We start from the raw sequence: 19541 nt of genomic DNA on the forward strand, positions 1-19541 counted from the left end.
AGGTTTTGGAAATAAGATTTCAAATTTTGAAAAATAAAAAATTTTAAATTTTTCAAAAGATAAAATGCTATTTTGGTCATTTTAGTTTTTGAGTGCTATTTTTGTGATATAAACTTAGAAATGTGCTATTTTGGAGATTTGCCCAATTATTTTGGGTTAGTATGAAATGTTTATCCATTTTATAAGACGAAACATTTTTCAATTCTAATAATATAATTTTAACCATTTTTATTAATTAAGAAACTGTTTCTTAAATTTTTTTCTAAATCTGAAACCAGCCGTTACTAATAAATAACTAATATGATATGACGTAAATTATTCCTCCCAACTAATTTTTTTTTTTTTGAACTTTGGCTTCCTCCCAACTAAAATTGAACTAAACAAAACTATTTTTTTGCGCGAAACCAATATCCCAGTACACCATTAATAACTTTAACCATTTCATTATGTGGAATTGAATGATTTAGAGAACTTGGAACCGGTTTCCCAAACCCGGTTTATCAACTCCTAAGCAGAGCGAACCGATGCTCGTTACGTCCATGCAGTATCTAAAACAGTGGACGTCCACCACATTTGAGGCTCATACTGTCGTATATACATGTTGTGTTGTTGATTACGATGTCTATGCGGCAGGTTATGAATAGTTTTTTTTTTCAAATTAATCACAACAAATTATTTTAATGTGTGTATATATTTATATAATGCTTGGTAATGTCCTACACGGACCGTTATCAAGCCGCAATTGACGCTTTTGAAATACACTTGAGAGAAAGATAATTAAAAACAATATGAACTCAAAAGCCTTACAGCGAAGAACAGCAAATAAAGTTCAAAATCAAACTCTCAAAATATTAAATTCATATATTTTCATTTTGCTTGTGTTCTCTAGATTCGCTATCGACAGAATCATATTTAGTATTATTCTCGCCTTGACGAAACTGATGATGTAATATTATTTAAGAATATAAAAACAGTATATATACACCAAATGATTAAGAATTCATATTTTTGGTTAAAAGTTAACCATAGTAGACTGATCACGGATAATACTAATATCATATGTAACAGGATTTGAATAGAGTAACTTTTCATATTTGAAAGTAAGTAAAGATTCACAATAATGTAGCAAGTTGTTATTGAATGATTTACAGTGAGTTATTACTTTCTAGCATTTTTATTGGTGAATGAAAAGCTGCCTCTGGTGACCACATAATGGATGGGATTGGGAGTTGTGTTATTGTCATTACAAAAATAAATTTTGTAGCTTCGACCAAAACTGTTATTGTAGTGGAGATTTGTGTTACTTTAATGATGGTTTTGATATTAAAGTTTGGACGACCCACATCTAATGTTTTAATTTCCATCTTCATTTGTCATATAAAAGTAGATGTATATCAATTCAACAAGCTGCCAAAACTAGTATTGCCTATAACTATTCAAAATGATTTTGACTTGTAAGTTCAGCGACCCATATCTAATTTCCATCTTAAATTGTCTTATGATGTGATGAAGTACATTTATCACAAATCAACAGGTTGGCAGAAGTAACATCGCTATGAATATTCAACGATCAAAGAGTTATATCCTCAAGTGCTAAAAAAAGTTTGGTGTTCAATGGGTAATCAAGTCTCGTTTATTTTCTTAATAAATTTAAAATAAGAATAGGAATTGATTGTTACAACCAACATATACAACAAGATATTTAAACTATGGTCATCTGGTTATCGTCTATTAATTTCCTCTTTCAGACAAAAAGAATCTTCGTGTGTTGGGTTTTATCAATATCATTAAGACATGGTTATGAACATAAACATATAGATCAAATACTTTACGTTCAACCGATGGTATATAATCCTGATTTAACAGCATTATTTGAAAAATTATACTGTATGGTTGATTTATTATAACTTTATCATGAGACAAACAGTGGCCTATATCACGAATTCACATGAATTTATTTAATGATGTCCTCTTGAGAGCTTGGACACAAAGAAGAAGAAGAATACTTCTAATGTAAAAAACAAAGGAGTGTAAACAATTTTCAAACTGATCTGCGCTCCAACGTTCGAAATGAAACTAGGATCCTCGTGATTCATCCAACGGTCACAATTCTCCATGTGAATCTCTTCAAGACTTGTTTTGTAAATTTTCAAAAAACAAATATTATACTCTTTTTCACCAAGGCTATAAGTAAAGGTGGATCATTTTTCTAGATCCAACCAGACTTAATCCATCAATTGTTTGATTAAAGTGAAAAAGAAAATACTTTTTGCAGCTCATTCGTTTTTTTCTTTATTTATTTTTTTTGTGGATGGATCATTATACCTTCTTGTCTAAGTGAAGGAACAATAATAAAGAGTTTTTTTTTTTAATTATCCAAATTCAAGTCAAAGTTAACTCCTGTCAGTTTCTTTTGTCCGAGCAAAAATCTTTATTTTTAACCACTTTTGCGTTAAGCTGATCACCAAAACCCATTTTTCCCAAAATGCAAAACCTGAGATGGGTTTTGAATCTCTTGTTTGTTTCATCTCTTCTTCATAATCTTGTTCACTCCTCATCACAAGTAATCTGCTCAAGCCAAGACAGAGCAGCACTTCTCGCTTTCAAATCAAGCATCGTCGAGGACACAACTGGAGTTCTGTCTTCATGGGTCGGCCAAGATTGTTGCAATGGAGACTGGGAAGGCGTTCTATGCAACCCAGCCACAGGGAAAGTCACAAGCTTGGTGCTGCAAAGCTCCTTGACCGAACCTACTCTTTACATGAAAGGCACATTATCACCTTCACTGGGGAGTCTCGGATCTCTCCAGGTTTTGGTCATTAGTGGTAACAAATTCATCACTGGTTCGATTCCCAACAGCTTCTCAAACTTAACTAGTCTTACCCAGCTCGCGCTAGAAGATAATTCTCTCCGTGGCAGTGTTCCTACTGGCTTAGGCCACCTTCCAATGCTGGAATCTCTTTCATTGGCTGGAAACCGCTTCTCAGGTGTTGTCCCGGCTAGTTTGGGGAGCTTAAGAAGCCTTACCACGATGAGTTTGGCTCGAAACTCTCTGTCAGGTCCAGTCCCTGTGGCGTTCAAGAACCTCCTCAAGCTTCAGATTCTTGATCTCAGCTTCAATTTGTTGTCTGGACCAATCCCGGATTTCATAGGCCAGTTTCGGGATCTAACCACTCTTCATCTCTCTAGCAACAGACTATCCGGGGGAATACCAGTTTCTGTTTATAACTTGGGGAAGCTTCAAGACATGTCGTTGGAGCGAAATGATCTGACCGGGCCACTCTCTGACCGAATCAGCAATTTGAAGTCGCTTTCTATCCTTGACTTGAGCAGCAACAAGTTCGTTGGTCACATACCAGCATCCATTACAAGGCTGCAGAATCTCTGGTCTCTCAATCTCTCCAGAAACCATTTCTCTGATCCTCTGCCTGTTGTTGTAGGCAGAGGATTTCCTTCTTTACTGTCGATAGATCTTTCCTACAACAACCTTAATCTTGGAGAAGTTCCAAGCTGGATCAGAGACAAGCCACTCACAGAGATCAACTTAGCTGGTTGCAAACTGAGAGGGGATTTTCCGAAGCTAACAAGACCGCACGACGTGACCTCGCTAGACTTGTCTGATAACTTTCTCACAGGTGATGTTTCAGCTCTTCTCACCAACATGAGCAGTCTTCAGAAACTAAAGCTCTCAAAGAACCAGCTCAAGTTCGATCTCTCCGAGCTCAAGTTGCCGGAAGGGGTGTCTTCCGTTGATCTAAGTTCAAATCTCGTGACAGGGTCGCTTTCAAGCCTGTTAAACAACAAGACAAGCCGGTTCTTGGAAGAGGTACATCTCACCAACAACCAAATCTCAGGGAGGATCCCTGACTTCGCAGAGAGCTCGAACCTCAAAGTACTCAACATAGGGAGCAACAAAATCGGTGGACAAATCCCGAGTTCAATATCAAACCTTGTTGAACTTGTGAGACTAGACATCTCAAGGAATCACATCACAGGAGTCATACCTCAAGCTTTAGGACAGCTCGCCCAGCTGAACTGGCTTGACCTCTCGATCAATGCACTTACAGGAAGAATCCCAGACAGCTTGTTGAACATCAAGGCAGTGAAACATGCGAGTTTCAGGGCCAACAAACTGTGCGGACTGATTCCACAAGGAAGACCATTCAACATCTTTCCTGCAGCTGCTTATCTGCATAACCTTTGCTTGTGTGGCAAGCCGTTACCACCTTGCAGGAAGACTGAGAAGTGAAAGCAAACACACGTTTTGAAGTGGCCAGTCCAACCGCTGACTTGATCTTAATCCCATCACTTTACGCATTTTCTTCAAAAAAAATAGATGATATCTTCTATTTGTCTTTTACTCTTTCACTTCCTATTCCATTGTTTTAATCTGTACTTCTATACATCTTTGATTCTGTTTTAATCTAAATAAAATTATTATCACTTTGATTCAACCAGCAGAACATGTAAACCAAATAATAACTTCCAGTTCTAGTAGTCATCAAAAATCTCCCATTCTTGTTCTTTACCCCTTTTTAAAAAAAATAGAAATTATCATTTATGAAAGTCTGTTACTGAGTGGCATGAAAGATCATACATCGAGATAAAGCGAGAAGACTGAATCAGCTTCTGATTAAAAGCATAGAAACAGCCCGAATTAAAAGTATTTGGTAAGACCTGATCGACAATGTATGCTTACTAGCCAAACGCACTTCGCCGACCACGACCTCCCCGAACAAGTCTTCCTCTACCTCTACCTCTACCGTTTTGACAACCATTTGGCGCATCGGTTTTGTTATCAACTTCCTTCTCCTCATCCTCCTCCTGGAAAAGTCACAATATCATCGAGAGTCCATGTAAATAATGAGCAAAAAGGAAAGACAAAACCATTTAAACAAAGAAACACATACTACATCATCAGCATCGTTGCTCTCAAGCGACTTGTTATATTCTTCCATAAGTTGAGCAGCTTTATCTCTATAAACATTCTTCTCCTAAAAAAAGGAACAAAAAACAGAGAGTAAGAAGATAATAAATAAGAAAATAGGCAACATGAAACTCCTCAGGAAAGGACTCACGTCCTCAGTGAAAGACTTCCACATTTCACCACCAAGCTTTGGAACCTACAACACCATATAAAACAAGAGCATAGTCATGTTGTAAAACCATAGCTAGTCAAGTGAATGTAACAACAAGCTCGGGTTGTACAGTATTACATCCTTAAGGTTAACATATTGATTCTTTTCTTCGTAAGTTTCGCGGAAATCATTCCTGCAAAAAAGGGAAAAGAATAAATCAGCTTTTTTTTTTCATCCCTATTCAGTATAGACAAAAGTGATCAAAAGATGAATATATTTACATGAAAAAATAAAAGGCAGTAGGAGGTTTCTTCTTAGCCTCAGTTCCTGATTCATTAGAAACGCAAAAAAAAAAGGAGATTAAAGAGACGATCGATGAGAAACGCAAACGCGAGATTAGATTACCGATTTTGGCGGCGTCGAGGCTGCACTTGTGCATACGTCTATACTTAACAGTTACTTTCTCGTTGCATCCTTCACTGAAATCGTTTAATTATTAAACTAAATTGTGAGAAACCTAAACCCTAAACTAGAACAACAAAATCTTCGATCGAATGAGTGAGTACCATATAGCGAAAGCGCTGACGAATTTGGGGCGGAGTAAGGTGTTGGTCATCTCTTTCTTATCTCGATCGGAAGTTAGGTTAACAAATCTCTCCTAGGAATCGATGAGAAAGTTTCAGAGAAGCTGTAAGAGGGAAAGACGAAACTTGTTTTGTGGCGCTTATATATATACTCCCGCGGTTTCCTTTTTTATTAGCTGTCGATCTAATCCACCGTTCGTTTTGCATACGCGATGATAATAAACGGTCTAGATTCGCTTTGTACTGTCATTCGATGTGATATATATATCTTCGCGGCCTCAATTTCTTTGTTTATTTATTAGGGTTTTTCGGGTTTAAGGTATTTGGGCCGTATGGCCCATTTATAGCTAGATATTCCACTATGCCCCAATAATACAGTATATTCAAATGGTCCTTGACTAATTTACATGAAACAAAATAATGGTCCGGCCCAATATAGAGTGTATATAAGTTAAACTCCCAACAAAATATATAGAGAGGAATATGATTTTCATTTGATACCTTAGAGCATGATTAACTCGGACTCTTAATTTAGGATTCTTAATTTATAATTTGATACTTTTTATTTTTATTTATATATATTTTTCGGCTAAGAGCCAATTCTTATATCTTTTATTTAAGAGACAGTTCTTAACTTTTTTTTAATTAAAAACTAAGAAACGGTTCTTAGCCTAAGCTAAAAGTCCTACCTTAAAAATCTGGGTTAATCATGGTCTTAAGTGGTCAGGTGAAAGACCCCAAATACACTAGGAGTTTTTTTTTTTTATGCAAGGACTCATCCAAAGTAATTGTGATTAAGATAATAGTAAAATTACGGGACAGTGGGTGCCTAACGGTAAAAGTTAAGAGATCAGAAAGGCTAGGGAATAGAGAGAGAGATATATAGGCATGTGGGGGTGTTGCAGAGCTGAAAAGACTTTTAGGGTTTTAGGGTGATGGGAAGGTGAATTTACCCTCACTCACTTCTTGCTTACTGTGCCCCTCCCTCTCAGAGAATCTCACATCCTTCTCTCTCTATCTTTCAAATCTTCCTTTTCTTTTTGTGTATAGTTTTAAAACTTTATAGTAAAACAAATATATACACATTTAAATACTTTAGACTAGGAAGCCGATTATAGTAAAAATTTATAAATCCAAGTTATGATTGGGTTTGCGGAATATCTAAAGGTTTAATCATCTTAACTTTCTCTTCATTTCCACAGTATATATATATATATATTATCTACTGATTAAAAGAATCTTGCGTCAAAATGATTAGATAGGTGATTAGTTGTAGTCTCTCTCTCTTCTGTGTTTTCTACAGTGTATGATATCATTGGGAGATTATAGACTAACTTTTTACCTCTATTAACTAAATTCAAACTACAAAACTATTCTCTTCTTTTTAAAACGATAGATATTAGTGATATCTCACGTTAAAGATTAGCTTTGTGGAACATAATCAACTTAAAAAGCTGTTAATAATAACCCAATAGGCTGCTAATACATAGCATAGACAACAGACATGGCATTAGAAACATACATTATATCGCACAAACTGATTTTGAAATAAACAAACAGCAACAAGACATATTTTAGGTTTAAAGAGAATCAAAGTTAAGAGAATAGCTAAGAGGATCGTAGTTGAAACTTGTCTGCTTCTTGTTCTTGTCTCTTGGGGATCTCATCTTCTTCTTCATCTTCTTAATCTCTCTTCTGATTCTCCATAAAATACTTCTCATTAGCTTCTTCTCCTTCTTCCCTAGCTCCATTACCATTATGCATCCCATTTTTCTTCTGCTTTCCTCTTTTTTGGTCGAAAGTGAGAAATGAGAGAGAGAGAAAGAGAGCTGCAAAGTTAAAAAAGTGTGAAGTGAATAAAGTCAATTGTGGAGAAGGAAGACTACTTATAAAAGCAGTATCTCTGTCTTTGTTTGTAGAGTTGTACCAAGGAGAAGCATTGATGTTGACCTCTCACTTTTTAATTTTAGATATATTTTATGATTATACATTTACACGTGTACACCTTTATCTATAAATAATCTTCTGATGTTTGTATTTATTTTTAACCGTCTAACAGTAATCCACCAAACAGTAAAAATCGGCGATAAGAAGTAGGCAATCATATAGAAGAGTGGGTAAAATTTGCTTGTAGTTAAGACCATCCGCAACGGAGGTCCCTAAGGAATCCTTAACATCTATTCTATTAAAACAGCAGTGTGACCCATTGATAAAAGGTTATGTCCAACTATTTATTTTTTAATATTAATAACAACTAACTTTTTTAATTTAAATGTTGTATAAACACTTTCTACATTAATTATGCAGGATCCACTACTCCCTTTTTTATTAAACAAGACCCACTATTCCCTAAAAACTCTCGACTAATAAAACCTACATGAGATAATATTGTGTACGTGGAACAGTTTTAAAATATATGCTTTTCCTATATGTAAAAAATCATATACGTATCAAAGGTGGGATTTACTTATAAATAAAATCAAACATGATTCAGAAACATTTATTTAACCAAACAAATCTGTTTTTTTTCAACATATTGTTGAAAACCTTACTTAAAACCCACCAAATTTGTAACTAATCAACCTTTAATAACTCTAAATGCATATAAATATTATCAATAAATATAATTTCAGTTATTTATATTTTAATTTTGACCGAACTGATCCGAAAAAATATTAGCTTCAACAATTTAGAAATTTGAGTAAATATTATCAATAAATATAAATATTAGCTTATAAAAATCTCGAAATGTTTTAAATATAAATATTATCAATATCAATAAATATTAGCTTACAAAAATATTTTATACTGAAATATATAAAATATGGTCTATATTAAATATGATAAACAGTCAAATGATAATTACCTAATGATAATATATTTATCTTTTCTTAGAAATATTATTGTTTAGATGTATATTGTTTTTGTTAGGAGAATATCATATATGAGTAAGTTTAAGATGTTTAGTTAAATTTTTAATGAATGGTCTAACATAGACTTATATATGGTAGATAAAAAAATATGACTCTATTTTAATAGAGTTGAAATTTTATATTTGTTGAAATTTTTTTGATGATATTGTACAAATGATATATTAATGAATTATTTTTGTTTATTTATTTAAAATGCAACATCAATATCAATACTATTAAAACAGGAACATGCCCTATTGATAATAGTTGAGTCCAATTAAAAATCATATACATCATCTAAATATAACTACAAATATAACTATAAAATATAACTGCTAACTTTTACGTTTGTGTACATGTGGAACCAAGCCCAACTGACGCTTTTAAATTTGAAGGATCCACATCTATATAAAACATAACTGCATTTACATCTATATCTCCGTAACTACTTTCTTATTGGTCAAGACAAATTTTGTAACTTCATGTCCAAAATTATCGGTGGCCACTTCATTCTAATTTTTATATTGTCCCACAGTTATATATTATATAACAATTATTCTTTCCTTTTGGGTTTTACCAACATTACATTTTCAATAATATCAGCATTTATCTGTTCTGTCATTTTAAAGAGTAAGTATATTTTATGTTAACTTCTTTTAGAAATTTAATTTTTATAATTTCTTTTGTAATCATATTTATATTTTTTAATCATATATATGTATAAATCTTAATCAAAATCTATTATATTTTATAAAATAATAGCAATTTAAAAGTTATAGAAACATAAAAAATAAAAAAATAAATGTAGAACATACAAATATGATTACAAAGAAACATGTATACATACATATAATTACAAAGAACCGAACATATAACTTTTTAGCTACTATTATTTTATAAAATAGATTTTGATTAAGATTTATACATATGATTACAAAAAAAAAACACAAATATAACTACAAAAAGAAACACTAATATAAAAATTAAATTAAAACAAAAAATGTACCCGCCCTTTCAAAGGGCGGGTGAAAATCTAGTTAATCCTTAAGGTTAATGAAATATAATAATAATATTTTGGCTTAACTAACTATGGATCAATCCTTCAAGAAGGATTGGAAGGACTTGATCCTTAATACACGTGTCTCCTTATCCTCCTCTTTCTCCTTCGCTCTCTCTATATCTCCTCCCTGGCTCTCTCTCAATCTCTCCTCGCTAGCCCCATCATCGCCCACCATGGCTCCTCTATCATCTTCCTCTTCTTCTTCATCACCCAACCCTAGATTATTTTCATAAAAATTGGGGCTTTCTCATCCGATCCCAATCGAGTTCTCACCTCAGGTTCGTCGAAAATTGGGGCTTTTGCTGGATTAGATCAACACTATGCTCGTTGCTATTGGGAGTTTTCTAAAGCTCGACTCAGGTATCGTAAAGTTCGAACTTTTAATTCAAATCCTTTGTTTAATAAAGTTCAAAACTTTAATTCAAATCCTCTGTTAAAAATGGTATCTTTTAGTGCTAATTGATGATACTAATTAAGGCATGTGTTCGTGTGTTACAGGAAGCAGATTCGTATGTTTCCTTCTCCACGACTTCTGAATTTTGACACATTCGTTGTTTCTTTTGAAGATATAAAGTTGGAAGAATCGAGCAGTTAGAAACATCTGACCAGGCAAAAGCCAGAGGTGCAAATACTGTAAGTTGTCTTGGGAAGATGTCAACAAGGGTGCAGACTGTTCTTGATTATTTTATTTTTCACTACACTAGTTTCACACTGTCGTTAAATCAATGCCTGTTCTGATCTGATTGTCAGATAATACCGAGGAAGCTAGTTCAGGTATTAACTCCATCAACAGCAAGCGAGGGTAATCTAGGGCCTGATCCCGTCCATCTCCTTGCTATAAAAGAGGTTTGTTATTTGTCTTAGACAAGTGAAATTTATTCAAGTATTCGAAACTTATACTCTTCTTTAGAAACTTTCTTCCAGCAGTAAGACTTTAGGATTAGAATGCCAACATTTGCTGGGTAGTTTTATTTGCTAGAGAATTGCCTTGCATTATATTTAACCGAACTGCAGACTAATTCTCTGTATAATATCCTCTGAATTTTATTGTCAGTCCTTGTTAATGCATTCCTTCTTTTCACAAGGACCACTATTTGTGTTATGTTTGTCTCGTATGCTGGAGAAAATGATAGCTGATATAAGCCCTATATTAGTCATGATATTTTAATGCAAAGCATTGATTTGGCTAGTTCTTTTAGAATAGCTTAGGGATTAGCTTTTGGTTACCATAATGAATTGATGTCAGCTTTGCTTCTGAACTTTGGCTTTAGGTGAAAATGGAGCTAGAAAAGTGTTCAACTGTCCAGAAGTGGCCTGAGCTATGGCCTAAACGGCTTGTGAGTGTAAAGCCTCAAAGTGTTTCGGCTGACACAAAAACATCCAAGAAAGATACAGAGAAATGGTCAGAGATTGTATCTGATGTCTATCTTGAACGTTTAGCTGTAAACTGGTCTAGCGTGAGGAATGTGATGGACATGAATGCTGGTTTTGGCGGGTAACTTTTTACATTTTTTTTTTAATTTCTAAGAACTCCTAAAAGGGAAACACCATTGGACACACAAAATAGTGTGGAGTCCTTAACTATTCAAATTAACAAAAAAAAAACAAAAAAAATACTATAATAATCTTAAGGATTCAAAGAGCAAGTCCACCATTGTGGATGCTCTAAATAGTTCCATGCGACCAAACCAACTTTTATTAGCTGAACCACCATCTCAGACTACAATACTCTCTTGATATCTAAAAAACACCATATTTATTTACTTTTAACCAACTGACTTTCACATCAACCTGAAATTACAAAATGTTGTTTTGCATTTTAAGTTGCAACTTTTTGTTATTTAATTTGTGGCATTATATTGTTGTAAATTTGTTTCTTCAGTATTTAGTATTTACTTCATGCCTACATATCATGTCATTAATTTGTTTACATTATTATTGACATATAATACTGTTCACCATAATGTAAACCTTGAGTTATTGCATATCTCATCCATTACATATTTACATGCATCTTGAGTCGCTGCCTCGCTGTGAAAGATAATTTACGTCTTGACCGAAAGAAAGACTAATTAAATGGATGTAGTTTTGGTCTCACCAATCGTATGTGTTAATAATCAGGAGAAGTACATACGAGATAATTAACCAAGCTTAGATTTTCTGGTCGATATATAAGAATAAAGATCCAAGAAGAGAATCTAAATCTACAAAAGAGACAAAAGAAAGTGACTAGTTTTGGTCTCGGAAAATAAGGGGAGGATCTTTAGAAGGTGAAGAAGAGTAAGTTGTACAGCAAAAAAGACTGTATGGTCGTTGTCTCTTAACGTAGCGCAGAGCAGAGGCATGGGATTTGCTACTACTCTTCTTCACTGTCATTTTCATTTTCTCCATTTTTTTCTAACTATATCAGAACAAAAAAAAATGTTGAAATAAATTGTTTTGTTTTTATTAGGTAGTTGGTGACAATTCCGTTACATCGTTTTGGCAATTTCGTTTCCTCAAGTAATCTCTAGTCTGTTTGGTTCATTGCAGTTTCTAGAGTCTGTCCTTTCTCTTCCATGTTTTGTTTTATTATGTCTTTAAGTTTCCATAAGTTATTCTTTCTTCTTCATCTTATCTATAGATGATGTACATTTTTATTTTGCCTCTTCACCTACCTTAGAGCATCTCCAATGTAAAATTCCATTTTTTCCTCCAAAATGGAGTAAAAGTGAAAATAGAGTAAAATTGCTCCAATCCTATTCTATTTCCCACTCCATTATGGAGTGATGAACAAACAAAAAATAAACTACTCCATTTATGGAGTAAATTTCATTATAGAGTGAGATATGGAGTTGGGTTGAAGCATTCCTTACTCCATTCCACTTTTACTCCATTTTAGAGGAAAAAATGGAGTTGGGATGAAGATGCCCTTAGTTACAGTCAAATATTTCTTAATGATCATCAAATGTAACAGAGTGCATTAATGGTGGTTACAGTTAAGATCTCTCTCTTCAAAATTGAAGAAGTTTTAGTCACTCATTTAGGATTTAAATTAAATCCCTTTGATTGGTCACAAACTGATGGTAGGCTCATAAATTAAGAACGTAGAACATAAGATTGATGACGGGAGATAAAATCCAAGAAACCATTAAAAATAAAAAAAATACTATTGCTGAGTTGAGAGAAGAACACTGAACATGTCTATTTCTAAAGAGCAAATATTTTTAGTATTCATATAAGAACTAGGAGAGCAATACACAGCCCATACGGCTCTCTCTACACACACCATAGTTAGAGCAATACACTTCCCCAAAGCAAAGACAAAGATTAGTGGCCACCAGACGCAGCCAACTCGGCAGTGAATCTAGCCTTCCAAACTCTTTTGGTTAACTTAGTAAGAGTATCATCAGCTTTAGTTTTTTTTTTGTTAGACTCCCCTTTGGAACCAAATCCACATTTAAAAAAAAAACAAGCACAGGACTTGGGATGATGCCACTAAGAAGATGGGCTTTGGCTCTGTGCTTTTCTGGGATTCGGAGTGATTATGATGAAATTTCCTGAAATGCCAAGTTGAGTTCAAGCACAGACTTGGCCACCAAACCTCCTCTTCTACACAAATCCCAACATAGATGGTTACATCATTAATGAGAAACCTATGAAACCTTCACGTTTTACTAGATTATGAGGTTTTTACCTTGACAGCGAGGGAAGGCAGGCTTTAACTTTCTCTAGCTCCACAAAGCAACGGCTGTAGCGCTCGATCCTACATAGCAGTCAAACATGTTTCCATGAGAGTATGCTATCGATATTAAGATACATGATGGCAGAAATAAGGTTGAAAAACCAAGCCAACCTTTGCTCGGCTTCGATATCTACACCAACAGATGCTGGAGCGGACAGTGATAAGTAAATTGGTGACCCGTACATTCTAACCAGCTTAAGCAGCATATCCAAGGAAACGCTCAAATGCCTAAAATATAAAATATTGTATCGTTAGAAAAATTTAAGAATGCAAACCGCAAATGTATTGTATCTATGTTCGTAAAGATTCAACTCTGTTCAGACGAAGACTCTGCCATTATTTCTTAAGAGAAGTGAATGCTTACTGATCCATGTCACTTGCTAGAAGAGCTGCCAGAATGGGAAGAAGGGAGGTACAAGTATCCAGTGTCATAATCTCATTTCTCTCGGTTATTATACTCAGCACATCCGCGGTAACCTGTAAAAAAATGAATAAGAAGAGTCGCTTGAGCTGCTAAACTTTTTCTCAGATAATAACACTCTATTAGTAGAAATAGAGGGAAACTTACAGCATTATCAGCCATCTTCTCCATCGAACCTATCGTGTTCTTAACATCATTTCTTTCCCAGTATCTACGAACTACCTGCAAATTGGCCAAAAGAAATTGAGTAAAGAAAGAACTAGAGGTCTATACAATCCCTGGTTAGGATGGAGCCAACAACATTTTATCACAACTTGATTGCTTTCATCATGTTACCTGTAACTTAGCCAAACGAGACTGCATAGAGCTGACAAATTGATCGTGTTTCCCCATTATGTCTTCAACAATATTATCTTCAGAAGGAGACTCGATCCCTTGTTCAACTGGCATATTGTTTCCTCTCTGCTTGAACTACATGGAAGGAAATACAATTATCTATTATGCCTGGATCTCAGAGGAATATGTGAGATTGAATAAAGCAGAAAACGTAGCTACGTCGTTGTTCATTACTTTACAGTTAAGTGTGTTATAGCATCAAAGATCTCAACCTGAAAGCACAAAGAGTTTTAAGGCTATTACCATATTTGAAGGGTGGATGTTAGGAGCCGCCGCATTTCCTCCACCCGGAAAATTAGAAACAGGACCCTCGTAGTTGGAAAATCTTCCTCTTCTCTCCCTATTTATGAAGAGTGACTGGAATCTTCCTGATATGGTAAGACACATGAGTAAGGGGACCACAACTCATTTTCAATAATAAGGTGAAAGCTGGATCGGAATATTTACCTCCTTTTCGACTTTCAGTTGGACTTGGTTCTCTACTTGATTTGTGGCTTACCAGGTCATCTGAAACAAAGACTAAAAGCTTAAGAACAGAGAACAACATCATCTATTTAAAACTCAACAGACACAGCAACTTACAGTTTTCATCGTGGTTTCTTGGAGGCGATCCCATCCGTGACCTTGAATTACTCCTGCCATATCTCTTGTATCTAAAATCGTTGATGCTTCGCTCAGCTGCACCCCGCATGCCACCCTTGCCACCGGGAAATGTACTTTTATCCGGTATGTTACTTGGTTCAACTGGCTGAGACTCTGACATTTCAAGAACCGGAGCGTTTGGCAGATCTTGGTTATTTTTGCTGCTAGGAGGCGACCTTCTAGAATCAGCAGCCTGCAACGAATAAGGCATTGTTCTTGCAATAATGTCAAGTTCTGCCCTGGATTCAGTCGCCTGCTCTACTCTAGGGTCTTCTCTGGGGACAAACACCTGAATAAAATCTGCAGCCTTATTAACAGGATGCGACTTTTGGTTAGCTTTTGTGAAATTCCTCCTTGACGTTGCAGCATTAGAGACGGCGGCTTTTGAAACACTGGTTACACTGACCCTATGAGGAGTGCTAGGTACACTTCCCGTAGCTTCAAACAGACAAAACAATGGCATATCATTTAACCAGCGCTGATATAAATAGTAAAGAGAGACAAGAAGCATACATGATAACGTCCTGGACTCTTTAGCAACGTCTGAATTTTGAGAAACTGACAACCTTCCGAGAGGCTTTGAATCCGAACTGTGGGATGTTGACGACCTTCCAACGGCCTTTGTTTCTTTTGTCGAAGGATCAGAGTTCTGTGTAACAGATAATCTTCCGAGAGACTTTGTTTCCTTCAGTAAAGGATCTACGTTCTGGGAAACAGACAGCTTGCCTGGAATAGTAGTCTTTGAGTTATTGTCATTGAGAACTACTGAATCTCTTCCTGAGCCAGACTTTTTCTCTGCTTGTCCATTTGACTGAGCAGCATCTCCAGTATTGCACGGCTCAGTGCGCTGGCAATGTATCCGAAAATGAGTTGGGGGGAGTAAGGAATAAAAGAATTAAAAATAGGGTAGGGAGAGAGCAATACCGAGAGATCTACAACCCAAACGCCTACACAATTTTGATTGTATGAGCAACCAAGAAGCTTTCCCTCATGAACATTCATATCTGACAATCTTGACCATCCAACATCCACTCCATCATGACACCTAATTGGCTCCCACGAGAAAATCTACAATTTGCAGTGGATTAGACCACAAAAGTAACGTAAGGAGAGAATTCAAAAGGAGAGTAAAAGCTAAATAATGAATCCTCAAGAGATGATTTTTGATTTAACATTTATGCAAAAAATTAGTAGTAGCCACACTGTTGTATCAAAGTATGAAAGAATTTACCTTCAGGCTTTCTTGCAATCCACAAAGCACCGTCTTCCCATCTGGATTAAAGCTCAGGCAACGGACGCCAGACGTCTAGCGAAAAATGGGAATATTAAAAGGTAAGACTGATAAATAAAATGCCACCAATTTTGAGTCTAACATAAAAGAAGCTGTACCTCAGGTCCACCAGAACCAATTAGCTCGAATGTTTCAAGATCCCAGAATTTTACAGTCCTATCAGCTGAACCTGTTACCATAGGCAAAAACAGGTATATGACTAACAAGCTTTGGCTGGGCTGGGCTGGTTACCACATTTGTGATCATTTACTTTTTAGCCTATAAGCTCTGTGTATTGTTATCAGTGTTACAAAATCTCAAAGAATAATACAAACCTGTTGCCAGAAGAAATTCATGAGGATGAAAATCTAGGCTTTGAATCTGTCCTTCATGACACTTGAACTCGGTCAATAACTTTCCAGCTGTTAAATCCCAAACCTGGTAACGACAAACTCCATATCAGATCCATTAAACACAGAAAGATTTACAAAAAGAAAAAGGTTCCAAGTTAATTGCTTTTCAGAACAACGATACAGTGGTCCTAAAAGCTATTCAGCTCAAATGCAGAGAGGCAACCAACCTTCACGATGTTGTCCTCTCCTCCAGATACAACCCAGCGACCATCCGGGGTGAATCTGAGTACATTGACTCCCCGAGTGTGACCCTTGTAAGTATGGATGGGACCCTTTTTCCGTAGATCCCATATCTTAAGGTTCGTGTCTAGTGAGCCAGACGCAAAGAACTCACCAAAAGGGTGAAAATCCACCGATATGCAATTTGACCTGTGGCCAGTGAGAGTCCTGACAACTAGACACCGAAGCAAGTGAAAGAAGGCATAAGTCAAAACTGAGCCAAACAATAAGGATTTGTTATAAACTGCTGAACTTACGTTTTGCCTCCTCCAGATCCCAAAGTTTGATGGTACCACTAGCAGCTCCTGCTGCAACTAAGACCTCCGAAGCATCAAATGTCACTGAATCAATTCCGCTCGAGTGCCCATACAAGCTCTGACCACAAAATAGATAAGAAATTATAAAACACTCAAAAAGAGAGAGAGACCACTCTACTAGATTATATGCAAGAAGAAACTTATCCTAAAACCGAACATATAGTGCACCAAGGCAAGCGAGGATAGAAGTAGAGGGAGAACTAACCAGAATGGCGTTGGGCTTACCAATAGCCCAGAGATTGACTTTATGATCTTCCCCACCAGTAACCAGAACCCTAGATGACTTCCTTCCGATCTTGAGACAGTTAACAGCAGCAGAATGCGCCACAAATTCCTCTTTGTACAACACAAAAGTCAAGGCTAAAGCAAAATGCTACCAGAGATGAGACTCTCTACTCTCTAGTCAAAGTTCAAACTTGACTTGACTTGACAGACACAGTCTTAAATTTAAACACATAAATCTCGAGAGGGTCTTAAATGACTCCACGGGTAAAAAAACAAAAGATGATAACAGATCTCGTGAGTAGAGTACTAAAAAGACTAAGCTAATCAAGAGACTCTTAGAGCAAACCCTAAAAGAGAATACCGAGAGAAAAGGATACGTAGCTTGTAGGCTCGCTTGGTAGAAGTCATGGAGCCCTTGCAATGTAGTAGGGGACATTCAAATCCAAAGAAAGCACTAAACTTTCTCCAAGATCTCTCAACCCAATCTGAAATCTCAAAAGTGAAAAAAAGAAATAGATCAAAAACCCAGAAAGAGAGAAAGCACTAAAGAAGGACAAGACACGGTACCGTCTCAAAGGGCTAAACTTGTTATGCTTCTTCTACTGAACCCAAAGATAACGCAAATCTGATTCCTCCTCGAATGAATCGAATTGGTTGGTGAGTGATGAAATGGGGTTCGCAAACTGAAAGCAGAAGTCTTTAAACAAAAGGAACAGTTTTTTTTTAAATATCTAAATCGAAAAAAAACGTCGTTTGTTTGTTTGTAGTAGTAGTTGAATTAGAAAGAGTTTAACTTTATTTAAAGTGATTTATCTTTCTCCAATGGCCAAGAGAGACGGAGAGAGAGAATGACAGAGAGCACAGCACCAAGGGAGGAGGAGGAAGAAGAGAGATGAGAAGCGAAAAGGAGGCGCAGTAGAGAGAAAGAGAGTCTCTTCTTCTTTTCTTTTTTGTTTTTGGTCAAATCTTTTTCTTTTTATTTCCTTTTCTCCTACTCCCTCTCTCTATTTCAAATTCCAAAAATTTTAATTCTTTTTAGGCTATCCTCAATTGTTTCATGCCTCTCTCGTTAGTATCGTATTTACTTACATTCGCATTTACATTTACTATAAAGAATAACAAATGTAATCGTTCCGTTTTTTACCATTAATCACCAGTGACGCCAACCTTGAATACAAATTCTGTTACTAGCAGCATTAATGAATACTAGATCTCGACCCGCGCAATAGCGCGGATTTATTTTTCATTTATTTTTTTTATAAACATTTTGTTTTTAATTCTAAATTGGTATATATTATGATATATATAAAGTTGTCTATCAATTTTTAAAATATAATAATTTTACTGTATATTTTTTATTGAATAGATTGTTTGAAACTTTCACATGTATTTGTATCTTCTTATATATATATTTTTTGGATTATTATTTCATTATTGAAATCATAACTATATATATAAAGATTGGTAAAATATTGTTTTATTGTCATCTTCAAAGATATTGTAACATTTTATAAATTTAGAAACTTTTTTAAAAATTAAACTTTTAGCTTCATAGATTTATATTATCGAGTAAATAATTAAACATTTAGTTTTTGTTAATTTTTAAAATAAACTATATTGTTTTAAATTTGTTTTCATTAGTTTAAGGTAGTATAGATTAATTATTGTTAGATAATGATGATTTTTGTTATTTAAAAAAAATCTTTATAATTTTAAAAGTTAACATCGAGAAATATTTAAATAATTAACATATGAAGGTATACTATTACAACATTAAATTATATCTATTTAATTTATACAATCTATAAATCCAATAGATCATCTATTATTTAAATCCAATTATGATAGCCTAATAAAAATTTCTGGTAAGTCCAAAATTAACATAAGAACTTATAAAAATAACTCCAATCCATAAGTAAGCAAAAAAAAAAAACAGCTTGACGAAATTCAGGTACCATAATAACCAATTCTCCTCTCCTCCAGAAGTGAATATCGGTTAGAGTTTCTGGAAAATGAAAATACTTCTGACGTTTTAGAACTTTTCAAAAAACAATCATAGCATTTAGTAATATACGTTAAGGTATTTATTTAAATCACATACCTCCTCATGCCTCATTCGCTTATAGTTGATTCTGTTTCGAAAAATATAGGAAACATTTGAGAAGGTCAAAGCTTACAATCATATAATCTTTGTTTGTGTTGCTTACAATCATAAACCCGGTCCAAATACGAGTTAAAGAGTTATATAGTCTTTGACTGAAAAAACAAAAGTATTCATAC

The 19541-nt window shown here is 35.0% G+C and overlaps 3 protein-coding genes and 1 non-coding gene across 4 annotated transcripts; 2 read left to right on the plus strand and 2 right to left on the minus strand.

Moving 5' to 3' along the window:
• The first annotated feature begins 73 nt into the window (after positions 1-73).
• On the plus strand, positions 74-4449 carry LOC103874214 (LRR receptor-like serine/threonine-protein kinase FLS2). Its single transcript, XM_009152624.3, has one exon. The coding sequence runs from the start codon at positions 2486-2488 to the stop codon at positions 4247-4249; it is 1764 nt and encodes a 587-aa protein (XP_009150872.2). The 5' UTR covers positions 74-2485; the 3' UTR covers positions 4250-4449.
• A 93-nt stretch (positions 4450-4542) lies between these two features.
• On the minus strand, positions 4543-7640 carry LOC103874215 (high mobility group B protein 7). Its single transcript, XM_009152625.3, has 7 exons — positions 5645-7640; positions 5484-5557; positions 5360-5405; positions 5217-5271; positions 5079-5123; positions 4911-4994; positions 4543-4824 (listed from the first exon to the last, which is right to left on the minus strand). Exons 1-7 carry the CDS (start codon positions 5692-5694, stop codon positions 4699-4701), a joined length of 480 nt encoding a protein of 159 aa, XP_009150873.1. The 5' UTR covers positions 5695-7640; the 3' UTR covers positions 4543-4698.
• Positions 7641-9318: 1678 nt separating this feature from the next.
• On the plus strand, positions 9319-11250 carry LOC103874216. The gene is made up of 4 exons (XR_634147.3): positions 9319-9994; positions 10133-10267; positions 10385-10480; positions 10906-11250. It is a non-coding gene; the product is annotated as an uncharacterized LOC103874216 (transcript).
• A 1514-nt stretch (positions 11251-12764) lies between these two features.
• LOC103874218 (katanin p80 WD40 repeat-containing subunit B1 homolog) lies at positions 12765-18391 on the minus strand. Its single transcript, XM_009152628.3, has 19 exons — positions 17829-18391; positions 17639-17746; positions 17242-17372; positions 16977-17094; positions 16668-16894; positions 16423-16525; positions 16207-16277; positions 16049-16123; positions 15742-15885; positions 15331-15664; positions 14758-15255; positions 14623-14682; positions 14419-14543; positions 14116-14250; positions 13927-14001; positions 13723-13835; positions 13470-13586; positions 13311-13379; positions 12765-13225 (listed from the first exon to the last, which is right to left on the minus strand). The coding sequence occupies exons 2-19, from the start codon at positions 17667-17669 to the stop codon at positions 13159-13161; spliced, it is 2493 nt and encodes an 830-aa protein (XP_009150876.1). The 5' UTR covers positions 17670-17746; positions 17829-18391; the 3' UTR covers positions 12765-13158.
• Between the last annotated feature and the right edge of the window lie 1150 nt (positions 18392-19541).

The sequence above is a fragment of the Brassica rapa genome, chromosome A06 (genome assembly GCF_000309985.2).
Source record: "Brassica rapa cultivar Chiifu-401-42 chromosome A06, CAAS_Brap_v3.01, whole genome shotgun sequence".
In the NCBI taxonomy this organism is placed as follows: Eukaryota; Viridiplantae; Streptophyta; class Magnoliopsida; order Brassicales; family Brassicaceae; genus Brassica; species Brassica rapa.